This window comes from Thermobia domestica, chromosome 2 (assembly GCF_964235325.1).
Source record: "Thermobia domestica chromosome 2, izTheDome1.hap1.1, whole genome shotgun sequence".
In the NCBI taxonomy this organism is placed as follows: Eukaryota; Metazoa; Arthropoda; class Insecta; order Zygentoma; family Lepismatidae; genus Thermobia; species Thermobia domestica.
Genome location: NC_137455.1, coordinates 265,410,532 through 265,426,845, shown reverse-complemented (window position 1 = coordinate 265,426,845; position 16,314 = coordinate 265,410,532). Strand labels below are relative to the sequence as shown.

At 35.7% G+C, this 16,314-nt stretch overlaps 1 protein-coding gene across 2 annotated transcripts in view; it reads right to left on the bottom strand.

The window, feature by feature from the left end:
- Window positions 1–11,243, bottom strand: part of LOC145678471 (NADH-quinone oxidoreductase subunit B 2-like) — a 63,568-nt gene extending 52,325 nt beyond the window's left edge. Inside the window, exon 1 of one of the 2 annotated variants that reach the window (XM_081748647.1) lies at window positions 11,115–11,243. In XM_081748647.1, coding sequence (XP_081604773.1) covers window positions 11,115–11,124 — 10 coding nt within the window. In that variant the 5' untranslated portion in view covers window positions 11,125–11,243. The other variant, XM_081748648.1, reaches the window with a different exon arrangement.
- Between the last annotated feature and the right edge of the window lie 5,071 nt (window positions 11,244–16,314).

Genomic DNA, 16,314 nt, shown 5'->3' with positions numbered 1-16,314 from the left:
TTTATCTATATCTATCTATCTATCTATCTATCTATCTATCTATCTATATATATATATATATATATATATACAGTATATATATATGGGATCTACATGCAATATTATTAAACCCATATTTTTTCTTTTTGCTGAAAAAAAATTTCCATCAATATACAGCCTTCCAAAATGGCTGCCCTCCTTTCGGATTGCTCGAAAAACTGAAAAACATGTCAAATTAAAAGGTTCATTGTAGAGAAACGAGTGTACTTAGTAACATAATCGCAATAGCAGGAAGAGTATAAAGTTGTATGTTTCGTTGGAGGGCCAAAATTCGTCTATTGGTCCAATAGGAATCGCGCAATTCACTCGCAATGTTGCCAACTTTGATAAATTTGTGCTAACTTCAAACATTTTTTTTCTGTCCTCATGAGCAATATCAACCATCTGCTTCTAGCATCGAAATCTACTCCATAAGGTCTCTTGAAAATGTAAAGGACTTACGTTTTTTATTATTACATCCCACGTTATAGCATCATGAAAAGCTGAAAATTTCATTAAGACGCCATTTTCTCAAAAACCCCACCTTTTAAAAATCTGAATTTTTTACATGTATTGGAGAAGTACCTAAGTATTTAATATCCGTTAACCGTTCATGCGGCTGCAGCCCATAACACTCGCAATTAATTATTGAAATTTCGATTTTTGTACTTGCAATGTAAATATTTCCTATCTTCACTTAGGTCCTATACACAAGGCGATTTGAAAGGGAGTATGAAAATTTTGAGAGATGAATCCTGACATCAAATCCAGTAGAAAAGTTCTTATAAACATGAGTCGAATTCCGCTTCGTTTTCGAGTTACAGGGTTTCCAACTCGGGACTCAAAATCGGTTCGGACAATAGAAAATAAAATATAAATTTCGCGTTAAATCAGAACTATGTGCTAAAGTTATGATAAAGTTCAGAAAGTTGATTTGTATCAATACGATAACTTTTACGTGCCTTGCAATTTGGTTGGCAGTGTTGCCAACTTGGTAGAACTTTTATTTTTTTCCAAATGACACTACGTGGTTTATATTTGGTATTCTTTAATGATTGCAAAACATCACATGAAGCACAATTTTCCCACATCACCACAGTTTTCGAAAACTTACATGTATTTCATTAAAAGGTTTTATCTCGTGCGTTATTGATAGTTTGCAACATTAAGTGTGAATTTCACTTGATGTTTGCCATCATTAGTAAAACCAAAATGTCGAATAAAAACTACGTCTGTGTAAGTTGTAGTAATAATAATAATAATAATAATAATAATAATAATAATAATAATAATAATAATAATAATAATAATAATAAAAAGAAGAAAAATATTTTTTATTAATGCAAAACCTCTCATAACTCCACGCATCAAGTTCGAACATGCTCAAGAAGTTCTGCTGCAACCACGAAACAGTTTATTACGAGATTCGGTGTCGTGAACATCGTCCTAGTGTTCTCTGGGACCATGAAAATTGTTTTCACTGGTAATATGACATTGTAGTGCACTAGTTACAGTGTTTGTGTGAATAACAATGGGGAAGTTCTATTACAGTAAGGACCGTATTAAATATGTTGATGATTCTAAAAGACATAAGATAATTGTGTACAGAAAGAATTCTTGACAAACATTTTATCTTGCGGTAAAATATATGTATTGCGTACAGCGCGTCTGCCAAAACGTAGTATTAGGAAAGGATGATTATTTGTGTAAAGGGTGCTTTGAATATTTACCGTGAACAACGTGAATGTGTGTGAGATATTGGTGACCACGAAAGAAGATGTAACTATGAAATTATGCACCAGCAAGATAAAAAATTTGTTTCTCTGTATGTAGATTTGGAAACCATTAACCAGACAGTTAACATGCTAAACATGAATGTCCCCATTAAAACGGCCGTTATAGGTGAAACCTAGACTACGATGAAGGATTCACCTCTCAAAATTTTTCATACTGCCTTTCAAATCGCCTTGTGTACAGGACACAAATAATCATCCTCCCCTAATAGTACGTTTGGGCTCACACGCTGTACGCAATCCATATATTTTCCCGAAAGATAAATTTGTTGTCTAGAATTCTTTCTGTGCACAATCCTCTTACAGCTTTTAGCATAATCAACACATTTAATACGGTCCTTACTGTAATAGGACTTCCCCATTGTTATTCACACAAACACTTAACTAGTGCACTACAATGTCATGCTACCAGTGTAAATAATTTTCATGGTTCCAGAGGACACTAGGACGATGTTCACGACACCGAATCACACATACTATCAATAACGCACGAGCTAAAACCTTTTAATGAAATACATGTAAGTTTTCGAAAACTGTGGTGATGTGGGAAAATTGTGCTTCATGTGATGTTTTGCAATCATTAAAAAATACCAAATATAAATCACGTAGTGTCATTTGGAAAAAAATAAAAGTTCTACCAAGTTGGCAACACTGCCAACCAAATTGCAAGGCACGTAAAAGTTATCGTATTGATACAAATCAACTTTCTGAACTTTATCATAACTTTAGCACATAGTTCTGATTTAACGCGAAATTTATATTTTATTTTCTATTGTCCGAACCGATTTTGGGTCCCGAGTTGGAAACCCTGTAACTCGAAAACGAAGCGGAATTCGACTCATGTTTATAAGAACTTTTCTACTGGATTTGATGTCAGGGTTCATCTCTCAAAATTTTCATACTCCCTTTCAAATCGCCTTGGTTATAGGACCTAAGTGAAGATAGGAAATATTTACATTGCAAGTACAAAAATCGAAATTTCAATAATTAATTGCGAATGTTAGGGGCTGCAGCCGCATGAACGGTTAACGGATGTTAAATACTTGGGTACTTCTCCAATACATGTAAAAAAATTCAGATTTTTAAAAGATGAGTTTTTTAAGAAAATGGCGTCCAAACATGGCGTCTTAATGAAATTTTCAGCTTTTCATGATGCTATAACGTGGGATGTAATAATAAAAAACGTAAGTCCTTTACATTTTCAAGAGACCTTATGGAGTAGATTTCGATGCTAGAAGCAGATGGTTGATATTGCTCGTGAGGACAGAAAAAAAATGTTTGAAGTTAGCACAAATTTCACCAAAGTTGGCAACTTGCGAGTGAATTGCGCGATTCCTATTGGACCAATAGACGAATTTTGGCCCTCCACCGAAACGTAGAACTTTATACTCTTCCTGCTATTGCAATTATGTTACTAAGTACACTCGTTTCTCTACAATAACATTTTTAATTTGACATGTTTTTCAATTTTTCGAGCAATCCGAGAGGAGGGCGGCCATTTTGGAAAGGCTGTATATCAGCGTTTCCCAACCAGTGTGTCGCGAGGAAATCGAAATAAAATTAATTCTGTCAACCAAATTGGAAAACATAAGAATAAATATGAATTTGAATTTCACATTACTATGGAAAAAATTAATTGTAATATATTATTGTACACTAGCATATATTACCCGCTTCGCTGGGTTGAAATGAAAATTTAAATGCACAACTCCATATTTCATGTGTTTAATACCCGTGAAATATGCTTGCAGTAAATGTTAACATTATATCGCCTGTCATTTATGTTAACCCGCCGAGTGACACGGTCATGCGGGTTGCATATAAATACGTTTATTTTTACCTATGATGAACTAACAAAGGATTTGTACGTTATGGACACTTGAATGGTCAATTATCTCAAGACACTGGTAATTAAAAATTAAAGTGATATGATAAAAACAATCTAGGGTCCAAATCCTAATAACCCCCCAAAAATGAAAGAAATTGGTTCAGCCGTATTAGCGTGATGAGGGAACAAAGGATTTGTACGTTCTCTTTTATATATATAGATACATTACTGTGAGGAACCTCTTTACGCATTCTGTCCTACAGTCAGCAGAATTAAATGTCTAGGAAAAAAGTGAATTGGTTGATATGAGGAACGACTGAGGTTTGGACTTCCAGCACTCACAGCAAGACAAAGGCATCATCTGGATTTCTCTCCGGGAAGAATACTACAAAGGCTGTGAAAAGTTCTCATTCTCTTTTCAACATCCTGCTTAAGTGAAGCAGGATTTTCTGCAATGAACACAATCAAGCGTAAGAAGAGGTCACAACTGTTAACTCCGGGACACGATATGAGGGTGTGTTTATCAACTATTCGTCCGCAATTGACGGATAGTTGCACATTAATTTTGCTTCGTGAACCAACTTGTTTTACTTATTTTTTGTAAATTTGTAACTTTCAATACATATTATTGAAAAGTTGTTACATTACTAATATTATTGAACAATTCTAACCTTCATATATTATTTTAAAAGTTGTAACGTGTATTAACCATGTTGATAAATTGTAAGTTTCATAATTTGTTACCTTTCTGTACATTTTTATGCTGTAAAAAAGTATTTGTTATCTTTGTCAGGACCATTATTACTTCTTTATTGTTGCAGACTATTTCGTAACTTGAAATTTTAAAATATCATTCAGCCCTTTCGGCAAAGCAAACATGCATACAAATTACCTACATTTGTGTCTTAAAAGTACTCGAGATTTGTTTGTTCGTTCGTTATTTAGTGATCTTCCTTCTTGGTGAAAGGTTGGATACAGTTTTCAAAAAAGAAAATGAATTTTTAAAAACCTTAGTCCTATATTTCATTGCAATTGTTTTCTATTTTTAAATTAGAATGAAAAATAAACATAATGATTTACCACGGGGAAAAACAGTGATCGAGCTTTCTTCTCTGTGAGGAGACCAGTAATCACAAAAAATACCACGGTATTTTATATTTACAAATAATAATAATAATAATAATAATAATAATAATATGTATAAGTGTGCCGCAAGTTGGAAAAGGTTGGGAAACGCTGCTGTATATCTAAGAAAAAAAATTTTCAGCAGAAAGAAAAAAATATGGGTGTAATAATTTTGTATTTAGTTTCTTATTTTAAAAAATAAGCTGAATCTGAGACAGTCGTGTGGACCACCCTGGACGATTTGAAATGGAATCACTTAATTAGAAAATACTGTTATATCCTACACGTGCCTCGTATTTGGAAACAAAGCCACGAGTTTTGTTACTACTACTACAAACCAGTAAACGACGATATCAACTCATCGATGGGACACGTGACCAACAGGAAACACTAGCGCCGTCACAACCCGCGAAGAAGGTATAAAAGACGCCACAGGACTTTTGACAGGATCAGTTTCTGCTGGTTACTCTTCCCTCTTAATTTGCCTGGAGAACTGAAAGACTTAACTAAGCCTCTTAGCATGCCTAAAGCTCTGAAGTTTTTTTTTTTTTTCTTAGCTTGCTTATTTCTCTGTAGGTACTGACCACACACACTGCTTGCCTGGGGCTCTGGCGTATACTTCTCTTGGCTGCCTGGTTCTTGGAAATATCCACTTACCAACAAAACCATATAAAAACATTGTTTTAGTCTTCAGACCATAGATAGTAATTTGTTATTTGTATATAACTAAATTTTGTTAATAAAAGGTTATGATAGAAAAACCCAAAATCCCGTGTGCTAATTACTCTACTTACTGCCCTTGCAGAGTATTTTTACAATACTTTCATTGGATGTAAAAATTATGTGGACAATCGAGAAATGCAGGCATTTATTTAGCAACTCGTCAAAATCTACAAATGATATAACCAAAGGGAATATAACAACTAGTATTAAAGTAGATGCTCAAGAGACTACGATCTTCCAGTATCACGTGTTTCTAAACATCTATACACATCAAAGCATATTATCGAAAAGGCACACTTCTGGACACAAAAAAGTGGGACTGTCTTCCAGAGACTAAGTCCAAAAAGTTGAACCTAGATCCTTACGTCCCTCGGATCTTCTTAGAAGATCTATTTTTCCTCCATTCTGTTAGAGCAATGTGTATTGGCTCCAGCTGCACGATTAGCCGTCTCTTTCAGGCAATTTTTTCTTACATAAGAAATGCCTGCTGTAGCAAAATAAAGGTTTAAAACAATCAGTTCTGAAAAAATCCGAACTTCAATTCCCTGACTTTCCCAAGACTTTTCAGTCGGTAGTAGGCGGACTATAGCGTTAAAACTTTGTAGAAAGAAAGAAAAAAGTGGACTCATATTGCGTTTAATTAAACAATGGACATATCTGCCTGTGCGATACACAGAAATGTGAGAACTGTTACTAAAATTCGTATATTTTGTTCAACCATACTATTGAAAGTATATGCTTAAATTCGCACTGTAGACCAGTATAGAAGGGAAGACGCTGACGCGCTTAAGCCTATCTCTTCTTAGTATAGTGATATCAAGAATTTGTTCTGCTAATATGAAGTATATTCTATTTGTGATTCCTAATAATATCCCTTTTCTTATAATTCATCACAAGTATTGTACACTCATGTTAAAAACTTACCGCTACTTCCCGTTTCTTGAACTCTACGTAGATTTCCAAGAAATTGGTTATGTACTAAATTCTCCTCTTTTGGGAGGGAACGGTCCCTTTCTCGTCAGCATAAACTCAAAATGTACCGTTGAGGCTGCGAGTAAGAACATCAAAAAAAGAAACAGGTTGCTCAAGTGTTTTTTTTTTCTTTTTTTTTAAATTGACCTGCTTAGCTGAATTGACACGCCCGCGACTTCTTAGTGCATGGTCCCTGGTTCTACGCCCAATTAGACCACTAACATTTTCTATTGTTGATTCATATTCATGAAGGGCCGCCGTAGCTCAATGGTACACCTTCCCCGTCTAATGGGTGGAGCCCTGGTTTGATCTCAGTTTGTGCAAGTGAGCCTTGTGGTGGATAACCACTATTGCGTGCGTTTTCTCGTGTTGTCTCGTTTCCTCCCACTTCCGTCATTCCACCATTTCGTTCATTACCATCACCTTCCTTAGCCTCCAAATCGTGGATCGTAAAAATGAAAGATTTCATTTCAATCTTTTCATCATCATGAGACAATTGCGGAACTATTTGGTCTAGGAATTAATTCGTGCGGGTGGACAAGAGATGGCGCAACGAACGGAGCGTCCCACAGTTCCGTGTATCCACACATGTGTTGCAAACCCCTGTCATCGCGTATCGTTCGTAGTATAGGGCAGTGGATTAAAGCGTCAACAACACCAGTTTGTAGTTAAGTGAACATGGCGCAATTTGTGCCTGATAAAGTGTTTTTGCGGGGTGTCCTGCTGCATTACTTTAACATGCAGAAAAGTGCGACTGAAAGTCATCGTATTTTGGTGGAAGTGTATGGTGACCATGCTCTAGCTGAGCGAACGTGTCAGAAGTGGTTTGCACGGTTTAGAAGTGGTGATTTCGGCTTGGCAGACCAAGAGCGAGCTGGACAGCCAAAAAAATTTCAAGACGAAGAATTGACAGCATTGCTCGAGCAGGATTCGTGTCAAACGCAGGAACAACTTGCAGCAGCATTAGGCGTTGATCAAACAACAGTCTTCAAACGCTTGAAAGCCATGGGAATGATTCAAAAGATGTCACATTGGGTTCCACATGAATTGAAAGACAGAGACGTTGAAAGACGAAAAACCATTTGTGAATTGCTGCTTCAACGACAGAGCAGAAAGGGGTTTCTGCATCGAATTATTACGGGTGATGAGAAGTGGATCCATTACGAGAACCCTAAACGAAAAAAGGCCTGGGTGAAACCAGGTGAACCAGGTCCATCACAACCAAAACGAGATATTCACTGTGCAAAGGTTATGCTGTGCATATGGTGGGATATGAAAGGTGTGGTGTACTATGAGCTGCTGCAACCGGGTGAAACTATGAATGGAGAACGTTATCGACGACAATTAATGCGTTTGAAGCAAGCTTTGGCCAGAACACGACCAGAATGGGAGAACAGACATGATAAACTTATTGTTCAACATGATAACGCTCGCCCACATGTCGCAAAACCGGTCAAAACCTATTTAGAAAATGTCGGATGGGAAGTTTTACCCCACCCGCCGTATTCACCAGACGTTGCTCCTTCGGACTACTACTTGTTCGATTGCATGAACAACGATTTGATTGGACAGCGGTTTACTTCTTCAGAAGATATCGAAACATGGGTCTCTGACTGGATCGCTTCCAAGGATGAGGACTTCTTTCGCCACGGAATCCGTACATTGCCTGACAGATGGGCGAAAGGTGTGGCTAGCGATGGACAATATTTTTCTTAAGGTATTTATGTATTTTGTGTTTGTACTACAGCTTCAATGTGTGCGTACCAACCGCACGAATTAATTCCTAGACCAAATACATGAATTAAGAAGTAGTGAAGTCAAAAAGTCCAGGAAGTCAAAAATAATGACACCTGGGAACTGATGCACTGATCACAAATCACCACTTTAACTGCTACATCTGACTAGCCGTAGCCTTCATGGATTGTAGCAGCAGTGAGTTGAGTATTTCCTTCTACTTGTTAACTAATTTCATCAGTATTTCATACCTGTAGGACTATAAAGAAAAATAATGACACTTGTTTGTAATCTGTCTTCCTTGCAATTCAGTTCACCTCTATGTACTGAAATAAAATACTTAACGTGGTATCGCAAGAGTACACGAAAATCTGTCCGGCCATGTGGCAAACGTCTCAACCGGTGACGTATGGTCAGTGTGTTGGTTTATATATCTATCTATGTGTGCGTGTGCGTCTCTCTTCTTTAACATGGCAACTCATTAGCCTTATGATGTTTTCCTGGCTCCAACACTGCTGTTACACGTATTAAATTATTGCTGTTTTATATAATTTTACATTCTTATTATATACGTTATTTGATATTCTTTAAATTCAATTTTCATATGGGGTCAATCTATATTAAGTGATGCAAAGATAGTGGAAGTGGTTGCTCGATCACCTCCAAAAATTATAGAAACTGGAATGTAATGAACCTTGTGTATGAGAAGGTCAATAACAGTATTCATGTTGTCGTATGTACAAGTGTTTCTGAATGGCGGCCATCTTTGTTGTGGATGGAGTGCCAATTATTGCATTTGCAAGCGTGTATGAAAACCTACAGTTCCTCACGACGTACGAATCAAACGAGCACCAAACAAAAACGGATCTTTAGAGGAGAGACTGAGGTACACGGAGAATATATACTCTTGCTTCTAAATAAATATACATGATTGCAAACCAATACATGAAATCACCAGCAAAACTACAGAAAATTACACTTTTAAAGGGGCTGCATGTTGCAATGGCATAAAGTGGGGGGTTCATAAATTTTATGCTGAATATTATTGCATACGAAGAATCTGCAGAAATATCCACAGCTATCTCAGAAGGGCAAAGTGCTAAAAATTGCTGCTTAGCCCAAAAAAGTAATTTTGTGTGTAAATGAACTATTGAAAAAAAATCATGACTGATATTACACGGAGAAAAAAGTGAGGATTTGGTAAAAACGTGAAGACAGTGCGTGATGATAGTCGTAGCCCGGAAAAATTTAAATATTTGGATATTTTTAATGCTAGATCTCAAAAACTACGGATGATTCAACAATTATGCCCGCTTTCGTTTGTGTTCAGTTGGGCAAAAGCTAGCGAGTGGAGTTTGTTCCGTCTTTTTAGCTCCATGATCATTGCTACCGTCTATATAGAAGAGGGGGTTAGCTTCCCCTTGCACCCACGACACCCATCGTCTAACTGGACCGCAGTATTAAGGCACTCGATTTATCAGCAAAGTGTTAAAGAATTTTATTGCGACAGACACACCACAAATGCTAAAGAAAACCACTAGTACGGTGATTACATTGCCAGGTAATGTTAAGTTAGAACCGAACTGGATATAATATTGACAGTAAATGAAATGTAATTAAGAAAATTCTTGGATAAACTTTACAATGTCCGCTCCAGCTAATATACTTACGCAAACACAAAAGAGTACACAAGATTAATTTTAATAAAAAGGGTCCAAACCTCCCTAATTATAAGCTAACCCGACCGTACTGTATCCTATCTATCACTATTTTACACTCTACTCTACTATATCCTTTTAAAGCAGTCCTACTTATTGATGCGCAGATGGAGCATGTACTGTAAAGTTTACCCGAACTCTTTGAATATGGTAAACATAATGTTTAATTTTTAAAGCACTAGATATGTTTCAGAAATCACAATTTTCTTCAACCTGTTGTGTCTTGCAATAAAGGAGTGATTCCTGGCTAAGAGTATACTTTGTGCAAAACAATCATAGGACCCATACCTAAACGAGACCTGAGGGGTTTCGCTCCCTCAGAAATCAATAGAAATAAGCGCAATTCTAACATCTTTTCGAAGATTAAGCTGGACTCCTACACTAACATAATCTAACAAACTAACTTAGCCGAAACTAACCAAACCTAATGTGAACAAACTACCGAAATTGTAACAGTATTTTAGAAAAAAAGGTGGACCCCTTCTATTAAATATTGTCCCAATTTTATGTTAAAGACACGGATTACGTACCGTTACCGGAGAGTAGGTCCAAAGTAAGTAATATTTTCGTCTCGACCTACTATATGACACGAACACCAAAGACAATATTTACAGTTACTCCCCTTCATTGGCAAGGTTCTAGAACACAGGTCCCCTTCTCATTGAACTGTAATAATGACAGAAAACAACCTTGCGGAGCTCCAACCCGCCTTCACTCGCTAATGCTTCCTCGGCAATATTATGTGAATTAAATATTAAATTTTTGTACATAAAGGAAACAACCTACCTACTAATCTATATGGGTAACCTCCGTTCTAGAACCTTCTCCCTTTATTAGAAGGTGTACTTTATAGTGCAGATAAATTTATGTTCCACCAATTCGTTAAAATAGTTTCGTTCCTTATTCGGTCTCTCCGTACTTTGTTTCAGGATTTCACTTGTTTGTTTATTACCCCAGCCTATTATTCATCTATTGAATATTACATTGTAACCACAAAACCTCTTCAATTTCTTAACACGTCTCGTCAATCTGTACGGAATGAATTACCTACAAGTAAAATAAAACCGAAAAACAAAATTAAGTAAAATAAACCAGAAAAGCAAAGTATTTTTAATAATGAACATGATTTCTCACATTATTATGCAACTCTAATGTTTTGCTTACATTTAGTTTTCTAGCATTCTTTTAATTAACTTTACTCACATGGAATCATGGCAAAATACTTGTAAATTCCCTTCCCCAGCTGATTCCTACCAGTTACAGATTTAGCACCTTCTCCGCAACATTCATAAGCACAGTATAATATTCCTACTTATCTTTTTCTTCTATTTCAATCTTTGAACTTTAATTGTGTAGGAGATTTCGGTGCAAGAATATTAATCTTATGAATAAATTGTCAATTTAATGGAAATACCTAAAATAATGTACAACTTATGGACTTTGGAATGAAATCACACAAGTATATAAATTGTGAATGATGGCAAATGGAAAATTAAACCATTACGCGTACAGGTGCGTACGAGTGACATTTTTGACACAGGGAGGTATAAATTCAAGGACCCTCTTCACAGATTTGAGCGGATCGGCCTGTATGTCACATTTCCGAAATTAAACTACCTACATACTCTTCAGTGGCGTATTTACGATTTTGTTTCGGGAGGGGCTTTGCTAACTTTCGGGGGGGCTTTGCCTGGAAATGTGAAAATTCTTCAAGATATTTCATTTACTTTACTACACTAAGTAAGATTTCGGGGGGGGGGGGGCTTAAGCCCGGAAGCCACCCCCCTAAATACGCCACTGATACTCTTATATGATTTGATGAATAACTCAATTTGAACAGAAGTGACACTTAACATTATGTTTGTCTCAGCCACTCATTTCTGTATGCGTTGCCCTTACGTTCATCACAATGGCGACAGTCCAAATCGCCACGTCTGCAGCCCTTCGTGATGAACTTCACACTTTCTATAATGGTTGAAATTCACAGCCTTCTATATATGTAGGGAACATAGAGAAGGCTGTGGTTGAAATACATTTTCTAACATACATCACATTAGTTACATAATACCTCACGTCTTGCCAAGTTGAAAATAAAAAGGAACGCAAGGAAATTCTCCTTTAGGTCACCATACCTGTTTCACAGCTTTGTGAAGAAAAATCACGCAAACAAATAACGCGGTCGAGATTCTTGAGACGGAATACTGAGCCCCGGCGGAATGACTTACAACAAAGCAAAAATTTATATTGTAAACTTCAGAGACTTAAATACTAAATAAACAATACCAAAATATCGTAAAATTACTCAGAACTCCGTAAAAGAAATATAAGTATGGTTATTATTATTATATTTATTATATCTAGTTTATACATTGTATATTTAACAATATATTTGACAATTGATTTTTCTCTTTTTAGGTTGCATTGTCAAGTACCAGAATGGTTTCGATGATAATTTCCAAAAATATACTGTTTCATTCCCAAGTTATGACTTCAGGTAAGTATTATTATTACTCTTCCCATATCAGAATGGTAACAGGTGAGCAAGGTAAGTATAGTGTAATTAGTAGTTAGATAATCTTATACTTAATTTTGTACGTCCCCCGTTGCTACACCTAGTTGTTTCATGAAATATATAGCTTATGGATGTATCACTTTACTTGGAAGCTAGCTTTAAATATTCGGTAAACGCATCGGATTACGACAGGTTAAGGACTTTTTAAAAAATTAATCGCCTATTGTGGCCATAATATTGGTCGGTGTTGGCCCATTTTTTTCCTTGAACTATACAGTCCCTACTAATACTAAAAGTCACTTCAAGGCTCAAATGTTAATGTTAGAAATTTTTATGAAACTGGAACTCGCCAATGGAACCCGAATTCGACACACTTCACCTGGTGTCGACAGTTGCGGTAACTGAATTCAACACCTTCAATTATATCCATGTAAAACATTAAGTCGTCATTATTAGTAATAGTAATCTCTTCACAGCTTCAAATATTGTTTTATTATTATGCAGAAATAATCAGATGGACTAAAGAACACAACTTAAATTTTCTGAACTGAGTAGTTACTTCGATGATCCTCAATTCGACATGCTGGAACCTGATTTCGACATCCCATGTCGAACTGAGATTACAAGTATCGGAGAATTATGCAACAAATAGCTGTATGAAAGACTTTGAACATACTTGTACGTTTAGATATTCAGTTAAAATTATATCTGCACTACTGAGCATGAATTCGACAACCTTGTCGAAATCCGGTACACGTTACGAATAAAGGCTTGTGTTTTCGACAACCCCCCGTTCATGTTACATCACAACCTTTGTCTTCACAGAAGAACACAAAACGCAGTTATTGAAACTCCTTTACAACATTAAAGTACTGCTATTTGCTTGAATCAAACCTAAATTTAATAAAAATCTTAGGAAAATAACTTGCAGTCTTATGTTTCCCTTAATATTATGTGTTTCTTCTCGAAGAGTGTGTCACACACACAACAATGTACTTCTTTTCTCCATACATATGAATCATGTACTGTAACCGTGCTTTTGACACGAGAAAAGACACTCCCATAATGTTGCCACTTCTATGCACGATTGCAGGGATGACATCTTAGGCTAGTTTTAGACGAAAGCATTTATCGTAGCATTTCTCGTAGCAGATATGCTGCCAAATATCTCATATAATATTCTATGGCATCAAAATATATTTGTGCTTTTACACGGTAGCATTTTGATAAGCATTTTGTCGTGACGTAGCAAACAAATCACTGAAGAAGAGCGCAATTATGGCTCAAAAACTAAAAACAGATATTTCAGTCACTATTTCTTCTAAAGCCCTTTTTCGCATATGCGTATTATGATACAAATGACTTTTAACGGTGCAGTTATACTATATAGATCCATAGATTTTAAAATTTACAGAATAAATTTCTAATATTTTAATAGAGTAGTGTATAAGTAATGAAAATAAGGTGTGCACTTAAATCTGAAATGCGTATTTACGTGGAAATATAGAAATTAAAGTCGATCCTGAAATGCACGTAATCTTCAATAAGCTGCCATAAAATTTTGCAAGTCTGTAATTTCCCCATTTTCTATCGAGAACAGAACCCAATTAACCCCTTCGGGGCTTCTAACCCGTTCCCTACTGCTACTACTACTACTACTACTATTACCCGTTCCTACTCTTACTCCTATTCCTATTACTACTACTATTACTACACCTACTGCTACTGTTACTAATACTAAGTACTTCTACTTCTACTCTTACTACTACTTACTCCTCCTACTACTACTTCTACTGCTGTTACTCTTACTACTACTACTACTTCTACTCCTCCTCCTCCTACTACTACTACTTACTCCTCTTCATACTACTACTACTACTTATACTATGGATCCGTATGGTAAAACTACACGTTGCCACCTGTTAAAGTGAACCTGCACCGGAGAATGCAAGAGCACACCTCAGAAATGATTGCTGAAGGTACAATAAATGAAACGATTTTTTTTAAATGGATTTCTGTATGGATCCGTATAGTGAAACTGCACGCTTTTAACTTTGTACAAACAAGGATGTTCCTCATATTTTTTAATCAGCATAATAATAGTTTTCCTACTCCAACTCATTTTTCTTTACTACAATTCAATTTCCCACACAAAACAAAGAGCATGGATATTTGACAAAAAATCTTTCGCTTCCTTTTAACACACCACGGCGCTGCAATCAGCAGAAATGCTGGGGAAAATGCTACGAAATAGAGCAGGTTCTATCGACAAGAAATACCATAGGATATGCTATGGCATGGGAAATGCTATAGCATTTGCTACTTTACACGGTAGGATATCGATGATAAGATTTTTGCTACGAGAATTGCTACGATAAATGCTTCCATCTAAAACTAGCCTTACGCTTATTTTAAAACATTTAAGCACAGGTATGTCGAATTCGGGTACCTGTCGAATTCAGGCGTTTTTACCTTATATATATATATATATATATATATATATATATATATATATATATTTGTTTACTTTTTTCTGAAACATATGCTTATCATTACTTGTTCCATTATTTTTATACATTGTTTTATACATAGTAAATTATTGTTTATTAACTTTTAATATTTTGTTCCTGGAATTTATTTCGAAGTTGGTCGTCTGCTTGGCTTTCGAAAAAAGCGTAATAACAGCTACGAAAACTTCAAGATCAATTTTTAGGACCGTTTTAAAAGAGTAGGTAATTCTTAAGATCAGCTACTTCTCATCTCCGGTGCACGAGGATATTTCTTACTTTTGCACTAGCTACAAAATTGATTCTATTTGATGTACAAGTGGTAATACAACACATAAGAAACCCAGATCATGTTGTATTCACACTCCAATATGGAGTGAGAATACAGCGTGATCTGGGTTTCTTATGTGTTGTATTACCACTTGTACATCAAATAGAATAGATTTTGTAGCTAGTACAACAGTAAGAAGTATCCACGTGCACTGAACATGCGATATGCGTTCAATTGCCCCCACACATACTCATACATTAAGTACAAGGGCACTACAGAAACACGCATTACAACGAGAGCGGAATACACAGACATCTTCTTTTATTTCGAATCACTCATTAACTAATTAGAAATCACTCTGTTACCTACTTTTTAACATGCTATATACTTAATGAATAATTCCTAAAAGTATGGCGTTTCTCGTCCTTTCCTAAATGGGAAGCGCGGCTCCTTAAGTATAACCGACCAACTTTGGAACCCTTATTTCTTTTCAGATAAAACTGCTTCAAGTGTCGTCTAAATGTCATATGGTTAAAATGTATCACTATGAACAAGAAGATTGGAAAGCAGAAAGCAGTAGGACAGTAAACCAACAATGAAGTTCCCGCGTTTATCTAATATTAATCATTACATAAAACTAGAATTTAGATGTTAGGATATAAAAATTTAGAACCTCATGAAGTCTCTGCTAAGATTAAAAAAATTAGGACCTCGCTGGTCCTGATAAACTTTAGAAATGCATAGTTATATTTGCAGTCGACATCCCAACCCCATTAAAACAGACTTAAAGTTCTTAAAATTAGATTTCAGCTTATTACCTTTTAACTTCGAACATTTTGTTAATTATTTATGATCGTAGTAGCTCATTCTTCAAATTCAATGAATGTTAATAATTTTTAATTCAATCTGACCTTGTTATTTATGTCGTTATGTGTGTTATGAATTTTATATATATTGTTCTTCTTCTTTGCAGCTATAATCTATAAGATACCGACTAGAGTCCATATTATTCTTCTCTGTTCTATAAACAGTACAGAAGGTGTTTTTATGTCTCGGATATAAATCAATGTCGAGAGTCAATGTTTTTAAATTGTATTGAAGTCAATTGAACCC